Raw genomic sequence first — 24595 nt, forward strand, 5'->3', positions numbered from 1 at the left:
TCCAAGGACCTCCAAGCTCCCCACTTTGAGTTTCAGCCACAACTTTCCTCTCCACAACGTCAGCGTCTGCCCTTCCACAGGCTCCTCCAGCTCCTGCCTTCCCCACTAAGCATTCCAGGATTCTGGGGTCATGGCCTGACCTCCACATCCCTCCAGGAGTGGATTTCTCCCCAGACCTCTTTAGGGTCAGGCAGACATTCTGACAAAGCCCAAACTCAGCGCCCTGGCGAGACACTGGTGTCAGGACTCCTAGAAAACTGAGGGCCTAGTAGGAAGAGCGGGCTGCCGGACTCAGCGCGGTGGGGGCGCAGCCACAGGCAGGCCCGTGATGGCGGGCAGGCAATTTTTCTTAGGCAGGTGCTGCCCAAGTACTCAAGAATCCGTGCAGACTCCCAATACCATGGTCAGCAGCGTCATAAACCCCAGGCTTGTCCCTGGACCAGGCGATATGCTTTTGCCACCGAGACACCTACCTTTGTTTCTCCCGCACCAAGGGGAGCCCAGGCACCTCCCACAGCACCAGCCCCTCCCTTCCAGCCACCCTGCCCTGCGCCTAACCCTCACCCCACCCGCTTCATGTTTTACCTGAATTTGTAGTTCTCAGGCAGGAAGTAGCCCATCTTGCAGTCCTGTCGAGCCTGGAAGATCTGTTTCAGCAGATTCTGCCTGCTGAAGCCATAGCCATTCAAAACACAGCCCCCAAAAAGTAGCTTTCCCCCAGCGAACATCTGTTGACACACAAGGACACAGCGCAGGCTGCCCTCAGCACCAAGTCTCAGGACGGGCCGCTGCTCTCAGAGCCTGTTCCCGGATCCCAGCCTCCCTTTGGTGCTCCAGGGAAGGGTGTGCTCTCGCCCAGGTGCCCCAGTGAGTATGGCCGAGCCTGTTCCCTAGCCAGACCTCTGGGTCAGAGGGCGGCCTCACCGTCCCAGCCTTTGCTCCCTGCAGGCTGGACCGGCTAAAATGCCCCTTCCCAGAGCCCTGGGGCGAGAAAGTGTCTTTCTTCTCAGAGGCCCCTGACCCGCTCTGCCTCCAAGCCACTTATCCCGTATCGCTGATCGTCTGGTCCTGGCATACGGGGGCCCCCGAGGGCAGGAAACGTAGTTTCTCCTGCTGCTCTCTGAACCCCTACCCTCTGTCTATCAGTCTCAGCGAGAGAGGCCTGTCTGAGGTTTCTGTGCAAGGGTAGCTGTTGGTTGCGGCCCAAACCAACAAGGAAACAACCAACATTCCACAGAAGGAGCACAAGTAGAGAAACAGAGACAGTCTCACGCTGCAGGTAAAAATCATAATTAAAAAGCAGGATCTCAAAGTCAGAACATTCTTGGGCAGGCCAGATACCAAAATGAGAGCGGGGTGTGGCCCAGGGCTCCCCACAGCGCCAGTGCCGGCAGGTACCCAGTGAGAACAATGAGGCCATCTGGAGGAGATGATAGAGTGATTCTTTTTCTAAACTGCATTTTCCAAAATCTTTGGGTGAAGCATCCTCTGCCCCTTCAGCCTCCTGGGATGGGGACGCGTGGGGCCAGCCTGGGGTGGGAGGCTGGGTTCGGGGGACGAGGGTCCAGGCTGCAGCCCCAGCTCAATGTGCTGGGGGCCTCTCGGTCTGTGCTGCTCTCTGGGCCTTGGCCTGGCCCCTATGCCTGCAATTCTGTGAGGGTAGCAGCTGCAGAGGCCAGGGTGGCGGCAGCGGGTCGCCCTGGGCCCTGGCTCACCAGAATCATGCCCTGCATCACAGCGTACTTCTTCACCAGCAGGGGCGGGTCCCTCTGCAGCGGGCTGTCCAGGTCATAGCACAGCAGGCGGTAGGGGTCGTGCCGGCACTGCCGAGAGAGAAAGCAGTGCCTGTCACCCCCATGCCAAGGAGACGCGCTGGGATTCTCACGTTCTCTGCCAGGTCAGGCTCCTCCGAGCCCCGAGCCCTGCACCACAGCCCCTCTAACTCCTGCCCAAGGGCCCTTCAGCCCCTGCTGTGACCGTCCCTTGACCATCCCCAGAGGATGTCTCAGGTCCATTCAGGGCCCTCTACTGGTGAAGATCATCGCAAAGACGACTGCTCACACCACGTGACCTCCACGAGCCAGCCTCCTGGGTTCTGCAGGATTTGTTTCTCCCCTTTACCTGGGAGGAGCCCTGCAGAGATCTGCAGGTGAGTCCTGTTCCTGGGGGTCCCCCTTTCCAGGACTCCTCCCCGCTCTGTCTACGCCGGCTGGCTGCCCCTCTGAACACCCCTGGTCACCCAATCCAGCCAGAACCTGAACTGAACTTATACTTCTGGGTACAGCCTGGTCAGTCCAGAGTAAAGCTGGTCTCTCTCCGCTCCTCCTTGGATGCTACAGATCCACTGATATGACTGCTGTGTAATGTGATGTCTTCTGATTTTATCTGTCTTTTGTTCCAGGTGCCCCTAGCTATCCTGTCTGCCCTTTCAGTTTAAAATGTGAAACTGCACCCAGGGTTCTAGCTATCAGAGCAGAGGAACATCAGGGAACATTTCTGCCTTAACCGAAGACCCCAGAACGGTGGAACCAGAGTCACTGTGAGATCCACCACCCCCGGGCCTGTCCTCTGTCCTCAAATCCCGCTCCTGCACTGCTTCAATCACCTCAGGCCAGACCTGTGCCATTCACACTGCCCACACTGGGCCACCGCGCCTTTCCGTACTTCCAGACGATTATTCGTGAACAATGAATAGCCCTGAGATAAACTAAAGTCAACGCTAACCTCCCACATGGCCAGGGATGATATCCATACACGGGCAGATGCAGAGCAGGTACTCAGTAATAATGCTCATGGAATCTAACGAAACTGGAATTGGCTCCAGAAAATACATGTGGCTTTGATGTATGAGCCCCATAGGAAGTCTTCTGGCCTCTGATCAGAAAGGTTCCACTGCCAAGCCCCGGGCCCTGGCTGGCGTGCAGACCCGAGGGGGGACACTCAGGGCTCAGGGAGGTGGCACCCAGGGGAAGAAGGCTGGAGGGGGCATCCCCAGGGCATACGTGGAAACTTAGCACTCAGGGTTGCAGCTGGAGGAAGAGAGGGCCAAGCAATGGGTCTGAGAAGGCCCAGGGCCCCGAGGCTCTGCAGGCAGTCAGCAGGACACGGGGCTCTCGTGCTCACACGTGCTCACACCTGGGCCCTCCGCGCCCCGTGGTCTGCGGACGGGGTCACCGCGTGGAGCGTGCCAACCCTGCCGGGAACGGCTAAGACTTGGGAACAACTCTGCAGCAAGGAGACGGGGTGGATTCCACGCACCCCTGACTGACCGACCCCTAGGACTTCAAGCACAGTGAGCTGGAACCTGGAGCAGCCACTCCCCACCCACTTTCACACAGGCTGCTGCCTCCGCTGGGAACACTCACCCACCAGCAAAAGCCTCTCTTCCTGGGAGCCGTGAGCTGACCCTGAGGCGGGCAGCCCTGTTCTGGGATCCTACTGGCCCTGTCTTCTCACGGCCCTCGCCGGGGCTGCCATGAGTGCCCCCCTGGGCACAGGACCCACACTGGGGTGCTCGGCCATGAACACTCCAGAGCCCTGAGGGTTCCATGGTGAGTGCAGCTCCTCTAAATACTCTGTCTAGTGCATGACCACCATGTGCAGCTTGTGGTCTGGAAGAAAACAGCAGCACCCTGATGGGTCTCAAGGTCAGAATAGGCCCCCACCTAGAGTGGTGACGTTCCTCGGGGACAGCAGCATGAGTGGGAGAGAGTAGGAAGAGCGTGTGCGAAGGCCCAGGGGAAAGGCGATGGAACAGGGCCCCCAGGCGCTCAATCAGAGGCCCAGCCCATCCCAGCCCTGGGGGTCTCCCCTCCACCCGCCTCCTGGGCCTGCACAGGACTCACCTGGATGCAGGGAGAGGCGCGGCCCTGCTGCCGGTGGCTGTAGAGCATGTCCAGCAGCCACTGGAGTTGCCCCGAGCTGGTGGGGTTCTGGCCCGACACGACCCCGAACACCAGCACCTGACTGGGGTCTCGGGGCGCTGACAGGAAGCGCTCCAGCTCCACGTCGGACACCAGGGGCGCCCGCACCAAGCACCTGCAGCCGGCCCGGATGTCCTCTTTGCTAATGAGCTTCCGCAGCACCAGGGGGCAGTCGGAGAGTGAGGCCGCCCACCTGGTGGGGCTGCGAACCTCTCTGGCCTTCCCTCTGCCAGGAAGAACAAGCAGGTGGCACTCAGTGGGCGGGGCGCAGGCTCCAGCAGCCCAGTCCCAGACCCAGGTGGACAAGTCCAGGTGGCCGCGGAGCTGGAGTCCAGATCCAGGCAGTTCTAGCCTGGCCTCCGCCACCAGTGTGCCGCTCTGCCTTCAAGGGGCCCCCCTAACCTCTCTGTGCCTCAGTTTCCTCTGGTGCAAAGCGGTATTCACAAGGGAATCCATCCATCCAACAGAATCATCCTGAACACCCTTCTTTCTCACACATCTCATGTCCCATCCAGTCTATCAGCAAGCTTGTCCACTCTACTTTCAAAACAAATCGAGGATCCAACCACTTTCCCTGCCCACACTTCTAGGAACACACCGAAACCCTCAACTGCTCTTGCCTGGCTGCCTGCAAGTGCCTCCTAATGGGTCTCTCAATTATCCTGTTATAACCAGGTGGCTCAGCTGGTAAAGAATCCACCTGCAGTGTGGGAGACCTGGGTTCCATCCCTGGGTTGGGAAGATCCCCTGGAAAAGGGAAAGGCTACCCACTCCAGTATTCTGGCCTGGACAATTCCATGGACTCTATTACATGGGGTCGCAAAGAGTTGTTCATGACTGAGTGACTTTTACTTCACTTCTTAACCAAGTCACACCCAGACATGGACAACTTATGATTATCAAAGGGGAAAAGAGTGTTGAGGGATAAATTAGGAGCTTGGGATGAACATATACACACTACTGTACATAAAATGGGGCTCCCCAGGTGGCCCAGTAGTAAAGAATCTGCCTGTCAATGCAGATTCATGGGTTCAATCCTTGGGCTGGGAGGATCCCCTGGAGGAGGAAATGGCAACCCACTCCAGTATTCTTGCCTGGACAACTCCATGCACAGTGCAGCCTGGTGGGTTACAGTTCATGGGGTTACAAAGAGCGACTGCACACGCATGTACGTACAGAAGATAAGCAACAAGGACCTACAGCACAGGGAACTCCACTCCTATCTTGTACTAACCCGTAATTCTGTAATATCATTTAAGGAAAATAACCTGAAAAGGTGTGTGTGTACTTTGTTGTATGCCTGAAATGTTATTAATCAACTATGCTGTTGCTGTGTTTACTCACTAGGTCGTATCTGACTCTTTGTGACTGCATGGACTATAGCCCGCCAGATTCCTCTGTGCGGATTTCCCAGGAAAGAACACTGGAGTGGGTTGCCACTTCTTCCTCCAGGGGATCTTCTTGACCCAGAGATTGAACCCTCATCTCCTGCATTGGCAGGTGGATTCTTAACCACTGAGCCACCAGGGAAGCCCATTAATCTATTACACTTTAAAAACATTTTTAAGAGTCAAGTCACACCATGTCACTACTCTCTTCCAGCTCCCATCTGCACAGGATAAGAGCCAAAGTCCCTGCGAGGCCCTCCAAGCCTGTGCTTGATCCGGCTCCTTTCTCGCCCCCTTGCTCGCTGCACCAGGCGCTGTGGCCTCGTCTCACCCTCCAACCTCAGGGCCTTTGCTCCTGCCATTCCTGCTGCCTGCTTGGCTCTACCCCGAGACACCCACTTTCTCACCTTCTTCATGCCTCTGTGCAAATGTCACCTTCTCAGTGACACTTTCTCTGACCGTCTTGTTAGGAACTGCATCCTTCCACCACCAACAAACGTCCCCTGTCCTCGCCTATTTTCCTTAGCACTGCTCACAATCCAAAATGATATACATTTTGCCTATTTTGGTTGTTTTATTTCTCCATCCCAACAGAACAAAGATTACATGAATCCATGAGTTTGGAGAGTTCTACTCAGCAGGATAATAGTGAAGGTTCAGTTGTTGCTGTTCAGTGGCTAAGCTGTGTCTGACTCTTTGGGACCCCGTGGACTACCAGGTTGCAGGTTCTACCAGCACACCAGGTTCCCAAGTCCTTCACTATCTCCCAGAGTGTGCTCACACTCATGTCCATCGAGTCGGTGATGCCATCCAACCATCTCGTCCTCTGTCACCCCTTCTCCTCTGGCCTTCAATCCTTCCCAGCGTCAGGGTCTTTTCCAACGACTTGGCCTTTTGTATCAGGTGGCCAAAGCACTGAAGCTTCAGCTTCAATATCAGTCCTTCCAATGAATATTCTGGGTTGACTTCCCTTAGGATTGACTATTCTGATCTCATGGCAGTCCAAGAGACTCTCAAAAGTCTTCTCCAGCACCATAACTCAAAAAAGTCAGTTCTTTGGCACTCAGTCTTCTTTATGGCTCAACACTCACATCTGTACATGACGACTGGAAAAACCATAGCTTTGACTAGATGGACCTTTGTCAGCTACGTAATGTGCTGCTTTCTAATATGCTGTCTAGGCTGGTCGTAGCTTTTCTTCCAAGGAGCGAGCGTCTTTTACTTTCATGGCTGCAGTCACCATCTGCAGTGATTTTGGAGCCCAAGGAAATAAAATCTGTCATGTTTCCACTGTTTCCCCATCTATTTGCCATGAAGTGATGGGACCGGATGCCATGATCTTAGTTTTTTGAATGTTGAGTTTTAAGCCAACTTCTTCACTCTCCTCTTTCACCCTCATTAAGAGGCTCTATAGTTCCCCTCACTTTCTGCCATTGGAGTGCTATCATCTACATAACTGAGGCTGTTGATATTTTTTTCCCAGCAATCTTAATTCAAGCTTGTGATTTATCCAGCATAGCATTTCACACGATGTACTGCGCATAGAAGTTACATAAGCAAGGTGACAACATACAGCTTGTTGCACTCCTTTCCCAATTTGGAACCACTCAGTTGTTCATGTCTGTTTCTAACTGCTGCTTCTTGACCCACATAGAGGTTTCTCAGGAGACAGGCAAGGTGGTCTGGTATTCCCAACTCTTAAAGAATTTTCTGTAGTTTGCAGTGATCCACACAAAGGCTTTAGCAATAGTCAATGAAGCAGAAGTAGATGTTGTCCTGGAATTCTCTTGATTTCTTTATGATTCAACAAATGCTGGTAATTTGATCTCTGGTTCCTCTGCCTTTTCTAAACCCAGCTTGTACATCTGGAATTTCTCAGTTCACATACTGCAGAAGCCTAGCTTGAAGGATTTTGAGCATAATCTTGTTAGCATGTGAAATGAGAGCAACTGTACGATAGTTTGAACATTCTTTGGCATTGCCCCTCTTTGGGACTGGAATGAAAACAGATCCTCATAAAATAAAATGAACAGTCTCTGTGGACCTACAGGATCTAGCAGACATACACATACTCTATGACAGCCATTTCACATCCAGGAACATCCCAACTAGAAAGAAGGACATATGCAAACACCAGCATGGTTTGTCATTACCCAAACGGTAACCAACCTAAATATTTGTCAACATTAGGATGTGCAAAATTTTTAGTGTAATCCTACAATAGATTATTACATAGCAATGAAAAGAGGCAGAATTTTGCCACACAGAACAACATGGATAAATCTCACAGTATAACATTGAGCAAAAGAGGCCAGACCCCAAAGGATACATACTGAATGGTTCTATTGAAATAAGTTAAAAAATAAACACAAAGCTATGAAAGGGAAATTCTACTACTTCTTGGGGCCGATGGGGTATGCTCACTTACAGATACACACTGAGCTATACACTTAGGATTTTTTTTTTTTCATTTTTCTGTATTTTATAAAAATCTTTAAAGCATATAAGAGATACCTTGATCCTATGCATTTTTCTAAGTTTTCTTGAAACCTCATGAATCAGATGGTGTCACTTCCTGCCTTACAGCTGCACAACGGCTTCCTCTGAGGCTCACGGGTGCGCCTGGCCCGGCTCCTGCCTGCCTTTCTGTGCTCACTCTGCACCCCTCTCCCACCTTCCTCACGATGCCCCGCCCTGGCCTCCTCACTTTCCCTCACACACACCAGACTCGTTCTTGTCTCGAGGTCCCTGTGCCTGTTTCGTCCTCTGCCTCACGTTCCTTCCCATCCTTCTTCGTTTCTAATCCTTCAGGCCTCTATTAACATATCTCTTCAGAACTGCTTCCCCGACCGTCTACCTAGGGGAACACATACCACCCCCCTTCCCAGTCACTCTCCATGCTTGGGGTGGGCTGGCCTTTTACCAGATGGTAAAAATCCTGGTCTTTTCAGCGCCAGTGGTCTCATTCACAGTGACGCACCATTTTTGTCCTCGCAGGAAAGCTGTTACAGACCACAGATGAAGGAGTGGGCATGGGTATGTCCCAATAAAACCTTACTTATGGGTCCTGAGGTTGGAATTTCCTATCATTTCACGTGTCACAAAAAAACTCTTGTTTTTCCTCCTAAGCATTTAAAAACATAAACATGACTCTTAGCTAGCCCATAAACAAAGCAGGCAGTGGGGGCCAGATTTCAGCCCTGGCTGTAGTTTGCCAGCCTATGCTCTAACCCTTTCTACTTTCTTCCCAGGCTTTATCCCCATGTAAAATATTTTAGCTGTTCACATGTCTCTCTTCTATCTTTTCTCCGTTTTTGTCCACCGTTGTGAGTCTCCTACCCATCTTAGCATCTGACACATGAAGCCCACCTGCGTGGAGCCATGGCCTTGGTGTGGAACTTGCTGGGCTTCTTCCGCGTGGGGCTCACAGGAGCCGACTCAGGCTCTTCCTTTGAAGCTACTTCAATCAAGGACTCGGGTCGGGCTGACTGCGACCGTAATAATAGCATATCTCCTGAGTACAGACTCAGCTTGGTGCTGCGCTCGGGGAAGAGCCCGGACTTCAGTCTGGTCCGATTGACTTCTGCCTCTTCCTTTACTGGATATTTGATGGTGAACAGGCCTGTGGACAGAAGACCCTGGGGTTGCTCCCCTGGCCACCGTGCCCTCTCTGAGCCTGCACTGCCTAGAGTCTGATGCAGGACTGCCCCCACTACTGTTGTCTGGCCCAGTGCTCCCACCCCAGTGCGAGTGGTGGGCCAGTCAGAGATGGCCGAATGGAAGAACACATCAATCTCAATTCTGGCCCTCTGTCAAGAACCCAGGTCTGATCCCTCCTGCCCTGTGGGCCTGTTTCGTTCAGCTTTGTGTTCTTATAGCACTCAGTGTAGAGGCTGGGTGCCCAACGCGTCCCCACTGTTCCTGGTGCCTCCAACTCTGTTCTTTGCTGTACTTACTTTTTCTTTTGCTTTCTCTACTACACTGGCCAGAGACCTCTCATTTCTTCATTCACTTACCAAACATTTCCTCAATGTCGGGCACTGGGCATAAAGATGATCCCCCACAGGGTTCCCTGCCTCTGGGAACTCCAAGCAGGAGTTGGGGACAGGGATGGGAAAACAAAGAAATATTCATAATGCTAGGAGGGAAGACTTATACTTAGAGCATGGACAAAGTGCTGTGGGAGCCCAGAGGAGTGTGTGGTCTGCTAGAAGGTATGGGAAGGCTTTCCAGAGGCAGCACGTAGCTGAACTGAGTATTTAGGGACAAGAAGCAACTCCCCAGGGAGGCCGTGGGGGGCACCACTGCCCTTGTGTGCCCAGCCAGGGGGTGGCATGGGGTGGGACAATCAATGTTTCTCCGTACCCCGGCCCATGAGCAGTGAGGAGGATAGCCCAGATATGGGAGGGGTCTCGAGGCCACCCACGCTGGCCCTGGAGACTCTGCGGGCATGACAGGGTCAGCCTGATGACTTGGCTGCTTTTCTCTCTTCTACCAAGACCTTCAACAAGGAGAAGAATAGGGGGTGCAAGTGGATGATGGACGATATGGGAGATGGAGCCAAAAAGTGAACCCTGTATAGGTGGGTATGAGGAGAGAGAGAGCAACAGAAAGACCAAGAGAGACCCAGGAAAAAAGCAATCATGTGGAGACATAAAGACACACAGAGAGCTCTCAGAAGCTGAGGCTGGCAAAGGCCGCCATTATCAGCTGAACGGCCCTGAGGAAGCTCCTTCCCCACTCTGAGCCTCGTCATTCCATCACCAGTGGGGAATCCTGCCGCGCCATCTCCCTGGGGTGGTGAAAAGCTGTCCTTGGAGGTGACCTGAAGGTGGCCGAGGATCTGGGAAGCCTGAGACAGGACTGCACCCCCGTTTCTGCCTCCCTACCTGCCGCCAGCAGGATGGAGTTCATGAACTGGGACACTGTCTTCTGAAACCGCCTCTTGATCTCTGCCAGGGCCCGGCTCATCTTAGATATCTTTTCGTCCATGATGCTGATTCTGCGGGTTATCTAGGGAGAGGCCGAGGGAAGGGCATCAGCAGCAGCCCCACTGGGAGCCGTCTGCCCAGCCCAGTGACCACAGGCATGGCCCTGGCACAGAGGATGTGCTGTCCCTGCAGGGGACCCACCTTGTCCCCTCGGCCCAGTGAATTCCTGCACGCTGACTCAATCTGCCTCAAATGTCCCCTACCCCCAGGGACGCTGGTTGCTCTGGGCAGAACTGTTCCTTGCCTTGGACCCCCACTGTGGTCTCTATGCGGTCTGAAGTCAGAGGTTAGGTAGCCCTTTGTGATCAGCTGCGTGGAAGCCTGTCTCCCCAACCAGACTCCAACCTCCTGGAGGACAAGCATCGGCTCTTGGTCTCCCTTGTATCTGGGAGCCAATCACACAGGAGGTGCTCAGTTTATGCTTGTTGTATTCTGAGTAACTGTATGGACAAATGCCTCTCAGGATCCTCTGCTGCCTGCGTGACCCTCAGAACCCTTTTCACCCTGCTGGCAGCTCTCAGCTGAGAGGCCGCCGTGTGCCAGGGTTCCATAGACTGACTGGTACCCATGGGCACCAGGCCAGGTCTCTAGCTCAGTTTGGGATTACTGCAAAGGGCCACCTTGGCTCCACGGCTCCTGGGAGGCGAGTTGAGGCCATCCTGCAGGTCAACCTCTGCTTCTGCTGGGGTGGATCGAGGCTCAGCTTCTGGAGCTCATGCAATCAGTGTCTGACTTTTTTTCCAGGAAGTCCTGGCCGACTTGCTAAGCCAGCAGTAATCACTCTCCATGCTGAGCTTGCACACCTGCTCATTCCTGGCTTTTCTGCCCTGGATTCTGATCACCTTTTACTTTCTTTATCCCTAAAACTTCACCAGTCCCCTGAAGCAGGGTCCATGATGTCTGTATCTCCCACTTCACACAGAGGAGGTGGGAAGTAATTTTTCCCCTGAAGAACTGAAGCCTCAAGTAGAGAATAGGGTGGGTGGTGGACAGATTTTTGAAGAACAGTGACGTCAGCTACATGTCTCTCTTTGTCCTGCAGGCAAGGCTTCTGTAAAAAATGCCCCGATTAACAGCAAAGCCTGAACCATCCTTCTGATGGTTGGTCCCAATCTCTGTCTCTGGACTAATTTTATTTATTTTTAATTTATACCCAGTCTTGCTTCCAAAAAGGATTTGAGGCAGTACTGGGTGAATAAAGCATTTAAAATGAGGCATTTCCTTGCTTCCAAAGTGCTGCCTTGATAGAAATACTTAGTGAGGAGCCTGACTGCAGGGCCATAAAATCTGGGACTGCCACTCTACCTGTCACTCTGATGGGTGGTTCCTTCCAGGGTAATGCGTGTCTGGGGAACCATTTAACAAGTTTTCCAATGACAGGGACTGTGAGGGAAGAGGCCACCTTACCCGCATCCCTCAGCTTCCCTAGATGACCACAGGTTTGCTGATGGGTGACAGGTAGCCCCAAATACACACACACACACACACTCATGATGGAGCTGAACGGAATTTTAAAATCCCAGGAAAGAAGTGTGGGAAAGTTGGGTGGGCCTTTACACTTTACTATACAAATGGGGAATCTGAGACCCAGGACGGGATGGTAGATGAGATGGCCCGAGGCCCCCTCCTAGACAAGGATCTCTCTCTCAAGATTTCATATAAAAATACTGAGATGTTTAACCTGCAAGCGAGGCTTGACATTTGGAAATCCTGCTACCCACGATAAGCTTAATAGTTCTTCATTTGTTGTTTTTCTGGTCAGAAGGTTGTAAAATCCAGTACACCACCCTGCATTCTCAAAGAGAAGGGGTTATGACGAGGATGCTTTGGGGCAAGTCAGTTTCCTCTGTCAACATCAACATCGAGGCTACCATCGAGAATGCAGTGGTTTTCAGAAGCTGTTTTAATGTATTTGCCTATTTATCCCTACGCTAAATGTCCCCAAGACAGTTATGCTTTTTGAGTTACAACGTTCGTATATGATTTCAATACCTTAAACCATGAAATTTTTGCACCTTGTTTTATGTCACTGGATATGTTCCAGTGTTTCCTACTTTAGTCTGTGGGAACTTAAATAGAATTTATATCCTGTTGTTGTGTGAAAATTGTATATCTAAATCTTAAGTATGTTGAATTGGTTCATAGTGCTCTTCATGTCTACCGTATCCTTCTACTTTTTCCAGTCTATTAATTCTATTAATTTTTGAGTTTCATATTGAAATTCCAACTAAAATCTTAATTTCTCTACTTAAAAAATAACTGTAATATACAGTAGAACTGTATGTAAGTTTGTTCTGTATTTTTCAAATCTCCTGTAAATGTGTTACCATACTTTTATAATTTAAAAAAATAAAAAAGAAAGAGTTACAGTGTACTTGTTAATAAACAACTTTCAGCTTCCTTCTGCACCGTCAGCCTCTGCAAGCTTCTTTAGTGGGAATTCCACCTTTAGATTCCTGCCGTAGATCTGCTAGAAATATAAGGCAAGCTGCACATGTGGTTTTAAATGTTTCTGAAGCCACATTAAAAAGTTCTCAGAAGATGAAATAAATTCTAATAACATATTTATCTAACACAATACGTCAAAAATATGATGACTGCAACATGTAATCAAAATAAATGATCGGTAAGAACTGTGACGTTCGCTTTTCACACTGAGTCTTTGAAAGTGTGTGCTTTCACTTCCAGCCCATCTCAGCCTCGAGCTGTCACATTTCAAGTGCTCAATAGGCATTTGTGACTCACACTACTGTGTTGGAACACAAGGCTTTGGACCTCTAATTCTAGCTCACGAAGGCTGCACTTAGTTAAGGAAATGTAAGATGTGAATGACTGTGGGGCTTTCCGAGGCCCAGAGGGCATGTTTGGATGTGGGCTTAAACGTGACTTCTCTCGGCTGTTTCATGAGGGTCTTCAACTGCTTACATCATGGTTCTCAGCCGTGTTCCAAATTTGAAAGATTATCAGACAGGAGGGTGCCAGGAAAAAGATGCATTACTGCAATTTTACAGGCACAAAATTTTTCTATTACCTACTGCCTCGATAAATCAATGCACATTTAAAAAATACAGTATCAAAAGGTTTTCAAGAAATATAGACATGGGACTGCATACATTCTGTGTACTTAGGCACCCAACAGTGACATTCAGAGTAAGAGCAGGGGACCACATTGACAGGATGGACTCAGCACAGTCATCTGTCTCAGCCCAGAGGGACTCAAAACCCGGAGGCTGCTTTGTTTTAGGTGTGGGGAGTGTAAGCTGAAGTCACAGGCATCTCAGTTTCCTGGCTGCTTGATGAGACCCTTGAATGAACCCAGCACCCCCTCAGCTTCCCTCGCTCCCCTACACCAAGCTGGTGAAGCTGCATCACAACCACGGTGATGCTCGTGCCCCTTCCATTAGGCTGAACGTATTCACAGACAAGAAGGAGTGAGGCTTCTTAAATATCCCTGGCGGGCAATCCAGCACATGGCAGCTGCCAATTCATGTTTATTGAATTAGCTAATCAATTTTAAAAGTTGAAATGCTACCGAAATGTAAGAAAAAACAGTGCAGTGCTTCCCTCCAGGAGAAATACAGGAGTTCTCCGTATCTCGCTCAGGTATCACTGCTGCTGCTGCTAAGTCGCTTCAGTCGTGTCTGACTCTGTGTGACCCCAAAGACGCAGCCCACCAGCCTCCCCCGTCCCTGGGATTCTCCAGGCAAGAACACTGGAGTGGGTTGCCATTTCCTTCTCCAATGCATGAAAGTGAAAAGTGAAAGGGAAGTCGCCAAGTCGTGTCCGACTCTTAGCGACCCCATGGACTACAGCCCACCAGGCTCCTCTGTCCATGGGACTGTCTCCAACAAATGTCTGCCTTGCCTGTGCCCACAGAAAGGGAAACTGGGACACTTCTGAGAGTTAAAGTGAAGTGAAAGTTGCTCAGTTGTGTCTGACTCTTTGCCACCCCATGGGCTATACAGTCCATGGAATTCTCCAGGCCAGAATACTAGAGTGGGTAGCCATTCCCTTCTCCAGGGGATCTTCCCAACCCAGGGATCAAACCTAGGTTTCCTGCATTGCAGGTGCATTCTTTACCAGCTGAGCCACAGGGGAAGCCTAAGAGTGGAAGGGAAGCTACTAATCATTTCTGGGCTAACAGGTGTAAGCCAGGACTGGGCCGGGGAAGACTGGGAGGTGTGGTCCCCCTGCTTCTACTCCAAGCAAGCCAATCCCCTGTGTGTAATGCCAGTGGCTGGTGCCACCAAGGAGTCCTTGGCTACCCCAGTGTCTCACAGTGAATGTCAACTGTTCTCCTCTAGACTTTAAACTCCTGGGGGATCAGGGACTTTGTCCCCTTCATCCTATCCATCTCTCTGCAATACTATGGACCGGCACAGAGGAGGTTCCATGAAGACCCAGTGAATGATGAACTGGGTTTCCAGACTCTGCCACTGTCTCACCTGCCCCCTTAGCAAGTACTTCATCTAAAGCAGTCCTCATAGTGAGTCCTGGGGCAACAGACACAAGTAGGAATCCCCAGTTCAGTAGAGAAGGCTGGCTTATAAATAAAGCAGTGTTGGAATGAGGTGAATCATGGCTGGGAGGGCTGAGTAAGGGGCCAGGAGTACTCTACCTGGGATAGGCAAGGAGGTGGTGGAGAGGATCAACATGCGGGCAGTGGTTCTATCCAGCACCATCTCTTCCTCTTCTGCCAAAAGCACCATAATCTTCCTTCAGGAACACACTCCTGCCTACTCATCTGCTCAAGTGGTATACCAGGGGCTGATCACACCCCTCGGCTCCTGGGTTGGACACGACACTCAAGCCTGGCCAGTGAGAGCACCACACACTTCTGGCCACAGAGAACATTCCAGGTATGGGCACCAGATGGAGCCAATGATGTTAGTGTTGGCACCTCTACTGGAACACATAGCAAAAGAGGTTCTTTTTCTCTCGGGAAAACCAAAGCTGGAAGAACAATGAGCCTGCAGAGGCTCATGACCATCTGGTCACCATAAGGTGAGAAAAACTCCTTGAGAACGAAGCCAACAAAGAGGAGGGCAGAGCGAGGGGATGGGAAGATCTTATAGAATGCTTTGAGGGCCTGGATCCAGTCATGTCTGACGCTGCCTATCTACAGACTGACTTCTCAGTTTACTGAGCCTACACTGTCTCTTCCCATGCTTAAGCTAGTCTGCACTGGATTCTGAGGCACCTGAAGACACTCGACACAAGTTTCAGAGAGAAGACAGTACTAAAGTCTGACACTGAATGATGAGAAGTCCACTAGGCAGGGAAAGAGGTCAGGCCTTGTATGGGGTGAGACGCTCTGGGCTCAGCCCCGGGTGACTGGTCTATGAGCCTTACCCGCTTATCGTGCGATATCCCGTGGGGACAGTTGCTGGCCGATATGGGGAGCGTTACTGTCTCATTCATGGAGGTGAAGGTGACCATCATAGCGTCCTGCCCGAGCACCGTCAGCTTCATTTGCTCATTCACCTGTGGATGAAGGAACCAGGACTTGGTGGGTCCCTGCTTCTGCTGTCCCACCCACTGTTCCTGACACATCGAAAAACACAAAGCCCCTCTCGGCCTGGGGCTGAGGGAGCCATAAGATCTTTCTGGTTATTATGTTAGAATCTTGCTTTCATGGAGAAGACAAAAGAATCCCCATTTCTCTTTGAGGGATCAGCAGAAAAAGTAAGGATGTTTCTTTACCACTGCCCCTTCCCTTTCCAACCCAAACTTGTAAGCAGCTATGAAGGAGATGGAGGGATCCAATAGCCGAGTCAGCTCTTACCAGGTTGATTTCCCCCACAGAATGGGAAAAAATACAACAAAACAACTATCCCAAGGCTCATAAGAGTGAGCAAAACAGGCAGATTTCTGAGTCAAAACTGAAAAGGACCAACATGGGATGAGTTCTTTGTGGCCCAAAGAACCAAAGGACAAAACCTGGGGCAAGCCACAGTCACAGGAAAGTAAGGAGAGCTTTACAGAAGGGGTAGAGAAATAGAGTCCTGGATGCTACTGATAATCAGGCCACGGCTCTAGCTGATCCCTGGACCACGTGTGAACAGTGCAGACTCAAGGCAGCTTACTTCCAGGGAAACAGAAAACTGAACTGAGATTTGAGCTGCTGCCCACTACTGGTGAGACAAGGTTTGCACTATAACTCTAAGTAAGTCCACTGCCTGTTAAAACAAAACAGTCAACACATCAGAGCTCAGAGACTCCAAAACATAACATCCACAATGCCGGCAATCCAGAACGACTCAACATGTGAAGAACCAGTGACGTGTGAGCCATTCTCAAGGCAACAAATAACCAATCCTGTCTGATATGTCCCAGATGTTGAAATTAGCAGACAAGGGTTTATAGCAGCTAATTTAACTATGTTCGATAAAGCAAAGACATACCTCTGATGAAAAAAATTAGGAAATCTCAGCAGAGAAACAGAAAATATAAAAAGCAGCTAAATGGAAATTACAGAGTTGAAAATAAATACCTGGAATTTCTAACCTTCCTAGGATTAGCACAACAGCAGAATGGAAACGACAGAATAAAGTCAGTGAATTTGGAGATATATCCATGTAAATTATGTAATCTGAAAAATAAACAGAAAAATATTAAACAACAACAAAAACAGCAGAGCTTCAGGGACCTTCAGGACAATCTTCAGTTCAGTTCAGTCGCTTAGTCATGTCCGACTCTGCAACCCCATGAATCGCAGCACGCCAGGCCTCCCTGTCCATCACCAACTCCCGGAGTTCACTCAGACTCACGTCCATCGAGTCAGTGATGCCATCCAGCCATCTCCTCCTCTGTCGTCCCCTTCTCCTCCTGCCCCCAATCCCTCCCAGCATCAGAGTCTTTTCCAATGAGTTAACTCTTCGCAAGAGGTAGCCAAAGTACTGGAGTTTCAGCTTTGGCATCATTCCTTCCAAAGAAATCCCAGGGCTGATCTCCTTCAGAATGGACTGGTTGGATCTCCTTGCAGTCCAAGGGACTCTCAAGAGTCTTCTCCAACACCACAGTTCAAAAGCATCAATTCTTCGGCGCTCAGCCTTCTTCACAGTCCAACTCTCACATCCATGCATGACCACAGGAAAAACCATAGCCTTGACTAGACAGACCTTTGTTGGCAAAGTAATGTCTCTGCTTTTGAATATGCTATCTAGATTGGTCTTAACTTTCCTTCCAAGGAGTAAGTGTCTTTTAATTTCATGGCTGCAGTCACCATCTGCAGTGATTTTGGAGCCCCCCAAAATAAAGTCTGACACTGTTTCCCCATCTGTTTCCCATGAAGTGATGGGACCAGATGCCATGATCTTCGTTTTCTGAATGTTGAGCTTTAAGCCAACTTTTTCACTCTCCACTTTCACTTTCATCAAGAGACTTTTTAGTTCCTCTTCACTTTCTGCCATAAGGGTGGTGTCATCCGCATATCTGAGGTCATTGATATTTCTCCCGGAAATCTTGATTCCAGCTTGTGTTTCTTCCAGCCCAGCGTTTCTCATGATGTACCCTGCATAGAAGTTAAATAAGCAGGGTGACAATATACAGCCTTGATGTACTCCTTTTCCTATTTGGAACCAGTCTGTTGTTCCATGTCCAGTTCTAACTGTTGCTTCCTGACCTGCATACAGATTTCTCAAGAGGCAGGTCAGGTGGTCTGGTATTCCCATCTCTTTCAGAATTTTCCACAGTTTCTTGTGATTCACACAGCCAAAGGCTTTGGCATAGTCAATAAAGCAGAAATAGATGTTTTTCTGGAACTCTCTTGTTTTTTCCATGATCCAGAGGATGTTGGCAATTTGATCTCTGGTTCCTCTGCCTTTTCTAAAACCAGCTTGAACATCAGCAAGTTCACGGTTCACGTATTGCTGAAGCCTGGCTCGGAGAGTTTTGAGCATAAAAGGTCTAAAATACATGTGATTGGAGTCTCAGAAGAGATGGAAAGAGACTGGAGCACTCCCCCCACCCCAAATAGGGGCAGAAGACCTCCCAAATTTGATGAAAGATGTGAATTCACAGATTAAAGAAGCTCAGTAAACCCCAAACAGAATTTATATGAAGATAACCACATGTAGAAACATCAGAGTCAAACTTACAAAACAAAAACAGAAAATCTTGAAAGCAGCTAGAGAAAATGAACAATGATTTAAATAACCACAGATTTCTCATCAGAAACTATGGAGGACAGATACAATGGAACATCTTTAAAATGCTAATTTTTTAAGAAGTCAAACAGAATTCCATACCCAACAAAAATATTTTTTCATAAAAACATTTTCCACATGAAAAACAATAGAATTTGTTGCCAGAAGATGTTCATTTCAAGAAATGCTAAAGGAAGTTCTTCAGGCTGAAGAGAAATGATACCAGGAGGAAAACAGATTTTCAGAGAGGAATGAAAACGCTGGGAATGGTAAACATCTGGGCAGAAACAAACTAGCCACTGTAGCCTTCAAGACAGATGCAAACTCCTGGCCTGACATCCAATGCCTCTCGCCTCCACCCCATGATACACACAGCCCTGGCTTCTTTTCTTGCATGAAGAGCACCTGTGAACTTTTAACAACGCCACACTGCCGCCCAACTTTGGAGACACTACTCCTCTACCCAGAGTTCTTTCCCTCCTTCTTATCTGTATCTATGAAAACAGTATGCACACTCGTGTTACACCTCAAGGCCACCTTGTCTTCCAGGCCACCCCTGACTGCACCAGACCCTGCTGTGCATTTCTGCATGCAGCTCTAGGGCCTAGAAGAATGAACTGAAACGCACTGCTGAAACACCCTCCCCACCATTGTTTCTTTCAATTCTCACAAAAGCAGTGTGAGGCAAGGACGGAGGCTCTGGTGACCCATCTTGTACTGATCAGACACCAAGGCTCAGAGAAGCTGAGTGGTTTTTAGAAAGCTGCACAGCCAGGGTTCAGCAAGACATTAGTACTTGGCTCCTCAGTTCCTCATCCCAGTTCTCTGTCTACTTGGCCACACTGACATATAATACGGTACCTGCTTGCGAGCAACTTATAATCTTTTTGAATTGTAAACTTTTCATACAACTACAAAATGTTAAATATTAAGGCAATAACAATACACATCTGGACTGGGGAGCTGGGACCTGGTCAAGCAGAAAGACTTGTGAAAACTACAAAATCCAGAACCCATGGCAGACCAACTGAATCTGGATCTCTGTGGAGCTGTGTCTGGGGTCTGTTAAAAGTTCCATGGGTGATTCTGATATTCAGCCACAACTGAGAACCTCTTCATTGCATAACTAATTGTCCAATGACTGAAATTCCTCATTTCAGTGTGGATTGCCTTTTAATCCAGACAGTGGGCCCTGGAAGAAGAGAGAAATGGGCATGAACTGGAGAGCCACAAAGATAGGAAGTCTGACTAGGGGTTTGAAGGAAGAATGATTTGGATTGGCAGAGCGAGAAGATGTATTTCAGGCCAATGGGGTGGGAAAGGTGAGTCATGTTCAAAGACTTGAATGTTTCTAAACAGAGGTATGGACTACAGGAATTGGTTTATAAGAATGAGAATCCAGTGGCCAATGTAGAGGATGAACAGGAAGGGCATGAGATAGGATGTGTGAGCCCCACCATAAACTCCAAGAGTGATTCTGTCTGTTAACTCTTACCTTGGGTGGATTCTGTGTTCTATGATCTTTCTCTGAATCCCAACCCACGAGCTAATCCCTGTCTCACAGTGCTTACCCTCCTCTACCACATATTATTCCCCTAGACCTCTAAGTTCCTTGAGTTCCCCAAGGTTGATGATTTTAAACAATGGGTGATTTCTGCCCCTCAGAGAACCTCTGGCGCTGTCTGGAGATATTTTTGGTTGTTCTAACTAGGAGAGTGGGTATCACTGGCATCTGGGGTGATAGTGATAAATATCCCACAATGCACAGTTATCACAAAGAATTACCCATCTCAAAATGTCAGTGGTTCCAAGGACGAGAAACTCTGCCATAGGTAAAGTGATAAGCACACCTAATTTGCTTTATTAGTAAATTAATGTAATCAGTTGTTATTTAGTACTAGTAATTCAACGTTAACTTATTAGTAAACTTTGAAGAATAGCTTAACAACCAAAAGAATGAAAAAAGGATTTTTGTCTATCAGCTACCTTTAATGCTCAGGTTTTTTTTATTTCACAGATAGTAAATTACAAAAACAAACACTGATGAGGACCAAAATAACGTAACTTTTCCTACGGCCACATTAGACATTAAAAATAAAAAAACCATCAACTACTGTAACAGCTAATCCCTAAAATAAAGGACATTTTTAACTATAAAACATAATATTGTTAATAATAAAAATACAATAGGAAGAATATTACTAAGAAAGGTCAGTACAACAGTCTCTGCAGGCAACTGAAAAGTTCACTTCAGCCAACCGTGGGCCACTGCCCATCAACGTGCAGACCTCTGGGTGAGATCACAAGCTCCTAGAGGCCATGCTCCTGTCACACAGGCAGCCTCCTGGTTCTTAATGCCCTACCTCTGCTGCCCACCCCTACCTTGTATTCCAGAGAGAGTAAAGTCTCCGTCTTAGAAGTCCAGCTCCACTTGTGGACTACGTAGCCCTTCTGGTCGTTGGTGATACCACCTTCCTCATCCAAGACCAAGACGTATGGGCAGCTAGGAGAGATACATAAATGAGGAGCTGCCTGCAGGCCCCTGAAGGAAGCCCTCATCACTACAGGCTATCAGCAGGCAGGACGCTGAGACTCTGCCCTAGAAGGAAGAACTGTGGACTCTTGCAAGTAGCCCCACTTCCCCCGCCTAACATGGTCTGAGGTCCCTTCACATCTGTTGATGCTACTTGCGGGAGTCTGCTAGGAAGCACAGGTCTGAGGGAGATGGTGGAGACTCAGGCTAAACCCAAGGGAGACAGAAATGGAATGTGTGCCTGCAGCCCAGGAGCTTGAGCATGTAAGATCTCAGGCACCAAAATGGGAAATGGAATACATGTCTCATGAAAGTAAGTCATTCCTTCCAACACAACTCCTTAAGAGTATCAGACAAAATCCACATTTGGCTGCCAAGAATATGTGCTACCCATGGCCTCTCCTTCACTGTTTCCTAGTATAAAACACTTCTCTTCCCTAAAGAATTCTTCCATGAACCTAGCTGACATTCCACATCTTAGTGTTCTGGGGGAAGAAGTGGAGTAGGACTTGGGGAGTTTCCCTTTTTGGTGGCTGTGACATGGATCCAGCAAGTAAGGGCCTCAGGGCACCCGTGTCCCTGACGCACCACTTGGGCCCTGCCACGCTGTCTTCCTAGACCTCTGGATGCGGACTGGCCCCTCCTTTCACCAGGGGCTCCTACTTTTTACGTCAGTGCCCCACTTCATCACCCTCAGAGATTCTTCCAGGGGCCAAGACTCCTCCCACCTACTCACCGGGCCTTTAGGTTGTAGTGAACACAGCCCTGGCCTTCAGCATTGAACAGGGCCAGGAAGGAGAAGCTGGGTGTGTCGTTAAAGAGGCAGGTGATGGCTCTCCCTCTGCAGCACGTGGGGATCTGACACATGGCGATGTTTCCAGAGGGATAGCTGGCAGAAATGGTTAAGTAGAAATAACAGAAACTCTCCAGGTTCTGCTCTCAGGTGCCTCATGGAAAGCACAACATTGTAAAGCAACTTTCCTCCAATTAAAATATAAATTAAAAAAAATCCCAATATATGCATAACAGGAGTCCCAAAGATGAAGTAGGGGGACAGAAAGAATGTGTGAAGGTATAATGGGTGAAAACTTTTCACGGAAGATATGACTGTGCATGTTCAAGAAACTCAACAAACTCCAAGTACAATAAATGCAAACAGAGCCGCACTGAGACACAGTATCATCAAACGGCATAAAGACAAGGACTCTTGAAAGCAGCAAAAGAAGAGCCTTGTCATGTACAAAGGATCCTTAATATGATTGGCCAATTTCTCATCAAAAAACAAGGAGGCCAGAGGTACTGGGATGTAATATTTAAAGAGTTGAAAGAAAAAAGCTATCAACCAAGAAGACTTCTATATCGAGTAAAACTATTCTTCAAAATGAAGGAGAAATTTAAATTTTTCATATCAACTAAAGCTGAGGGAGTTAACCACTAGTACACCTGCCCAACAAAAATGATAAAAGGAGTTCTTAAGGCTGAAATGAAAAAACACTTCTTGCTGTTTTTCAGTCACTAAGTCACGACTGACTCTGCAACTCCATGGACTGCAGCACACCAGGTTCCTTGGTCCTCCACTATCTCCCAGAGTTTGCTCAAATTCATGTCCATTAAGTCGGTAATGCTATCTAACCATCTCATCTTCTGCCTCATCTTTCTTTTTTTGCCTTCAATCTTTCCCAGCATCAAGATCTTTTCCAGTGAATTGGCTCTTTGCAACAGGTGGCCAAAGTACTGGAGCTTCAGCATCAGTCCTTCCAATGAATATTCAGGATTCATTTCCTTTAAGGTTGACTGGTTTCATCTCCATGCTGTCCAAGGGACTCTCAAGAGTCTTCTCCAGCACCACAATTTGAAAGCATCAGTTCTTCAGCACTCAGCCTTCTTTTATGGTCCAGCTCTCACATTCATACATGACTACTGGAAAAACCACAGCTTTGACTATATGGAACTTTGTTGGCCAAGAGATGTCTCTGCTTTTTAATATGCTATCTAGGTTGGTCATAGCTTTCCTTCCAAGGAGCGTCTTTTAATTTCATGGCTACAGTCATTGTCTGCAGTGATTCTGGAGCCCAGGAAAATAAAATCTGCCACTGCTTCCACTTTTTCCTCTTCTGTTTGCCATGAAGTGATGGGACCGGATGCCATTATCTTAGTTTTCTGAATGTTGAATGTTAAGCCAGTTTTTTCACTCTCTTCTTTCACCCTCATCAAGAGGCTCTTTACTTCCTCTTCACTTTCTGCCATTAGAGTGGTATCATCTGCATATCTAAGGTTACTGATATTTCTCCTGACAATCTTGATTCCAGCTTGTGATTCATCCAGCCTGGCATTTTCCATGATGAACTCTACATATAAGTTAAATAGGCAGGGTGACAACTTACAGCTTTGTCATACCCCTTCCCCAATTTGGAAGCAGTCCATTGTTCCATGTCCAGTTCTAACTGTTGCTTCTTGACCCAGACACAGGTTTCTCAGAAGAGAGTTAAAGTGGTCTGGTACTCCCATCTTTTCAAGAATTTTCCACAGTTTGCTGTGATCTGCACAGTCAAGGCTATAGTGTACCCAGTGAAGCTGACATAGATGTTTTTCTGGAATTCCCTTGCTTTCTCCATGATCCAATGAATGTTGAAATTTGATCTCTGGTTCCTCTGCCTCTTTGAAATTCAGCTTGTACATCTGGAAGTTCTCGGTTCAGGTACTGTTGAAGCTGAGTTTGAAGGATTTGGAACCTAACGTTGCCAGGATGTGAAAACACACTTGAAAATAACTCAAAGACATACAAAGGAACAAAGAACACTGATAAAGGTAACCACATAAGTAAATATATAATTCAGTGTTATATTATTTTTGGTTTATAAGTATTTTTTCCCATATAATTTGAAAGGACAATTACATAAAATAATAATTGTAAATCTATGTTAATGGCACACAATGTATATATAAAGAGTTAATTTCTGTTAATAACAAAATAAAGGAGGCAGAATGGAGCTGTATAGGAGCAGAGTCTTATATGCTATTGAGCTTACGTTGGTATTTACTCAAACTAATTTGTTGTCGATTGTAATTAATTTCTTGGGGCTATTGTAACTAAGTATCACAAACTGGATGACGTAAACAGCAGAATTTTATTCTCTCATGGTCTGGAGTCTAGAAATCTGAAATCAAAGCACTGATAGGGCTATGTTCTCAGAGGCTCTGGGGAAGAACACTTCCTTGCCTCTTCCTATTTTCCTGGTGGTTACCAAGAATCTTCAGGATTCCTTTGTTTATAGACGCATCATTCTAACCTTTATCTCCATCATCACATGATCGTTTTCTCGGCGTGTTTGTTTTCTCTTCTTACAGGGACACCAGCAGATGAGGACTCATTCTAATCCAATGTGACTGCGTCTTAATAATTATATCCCATTATACCAGGGAACCACTAAGAAAATAACTAGAAAATACGGAGAAAAGAATATCAGAGAGCTATAATTCAGCAATCCCACTCTTGGGTATATATCTGGAGAAAAACATGGTTCGAATGAGCACCCCAGTGTCCACTGCAGCACTGTTTACAACAGCCAAGACATGGAAGCAACCTAAGTGTCCACTGAGAGGTGAATGGATA

At 48.2% G+C, this 24595-nt stretch overlaps 1 protein-coding gene across 7 annotated transcripts in view; it reads right to left on the reverse strand.

The window, feature by feature from the left end:
• The window catches only part of C22H3orf20 (chromosome 22 C3orf20 homolog), a 58098-nt gene that overhangs the window by 6865 nt on the left and 26638 nt on the right, over positions 1-24595 (reverse strand). For 6 of the 7 annotated variants that reach the window (XM_059880133.1, XM_024983316.2, XM_059880134.1 and 3 more), the window contains 8 exons: positions 21719-21871; positions 20832-20952; positions 15655-15786; positions 10201-10324; positions 8681-8933; positions 3846-4149; positions 1716-1823; positions 586-728 (listed from right to left, as the gene is read on the reverse strand). In XM_059880133.1, the coding sequence (XP_059736116.1) occupies positions 586-728; positions 1716-1823; positions 3846-4149; positions 8681-8933; positions 10201-10324; positions 15655-15786; positions 20832-20952; positions 21719-21871 (1338 nt within the window). The remainder of the gene's footprint in view (positions 1-585; positions 729-1715; positions 1824-3845; positions 4150-8680; positions 8934-10200; positions 10325-15654; positions 15787-20831; positions 20953-21718; positions 21872-24595) is intronic. The other variant, XM_024983319.2, reaches the window with a different exon arrangement.

Source organism: Bos taurus, chromosome 22 (assembly GCF_002263795.3).
Source record: "Bos taurus isolate L1 Dominette 01449 registration number 42190680 breed Hereford chromosome 22, ARS-UCD2.0, whole genome shotgun sequence".
NCBI classification, from domain to species: Eukaryota; Metazoa; Chordata; class Mammalia; order Artiodactyla; family Bovidae; genus Bos; species Bos taurus.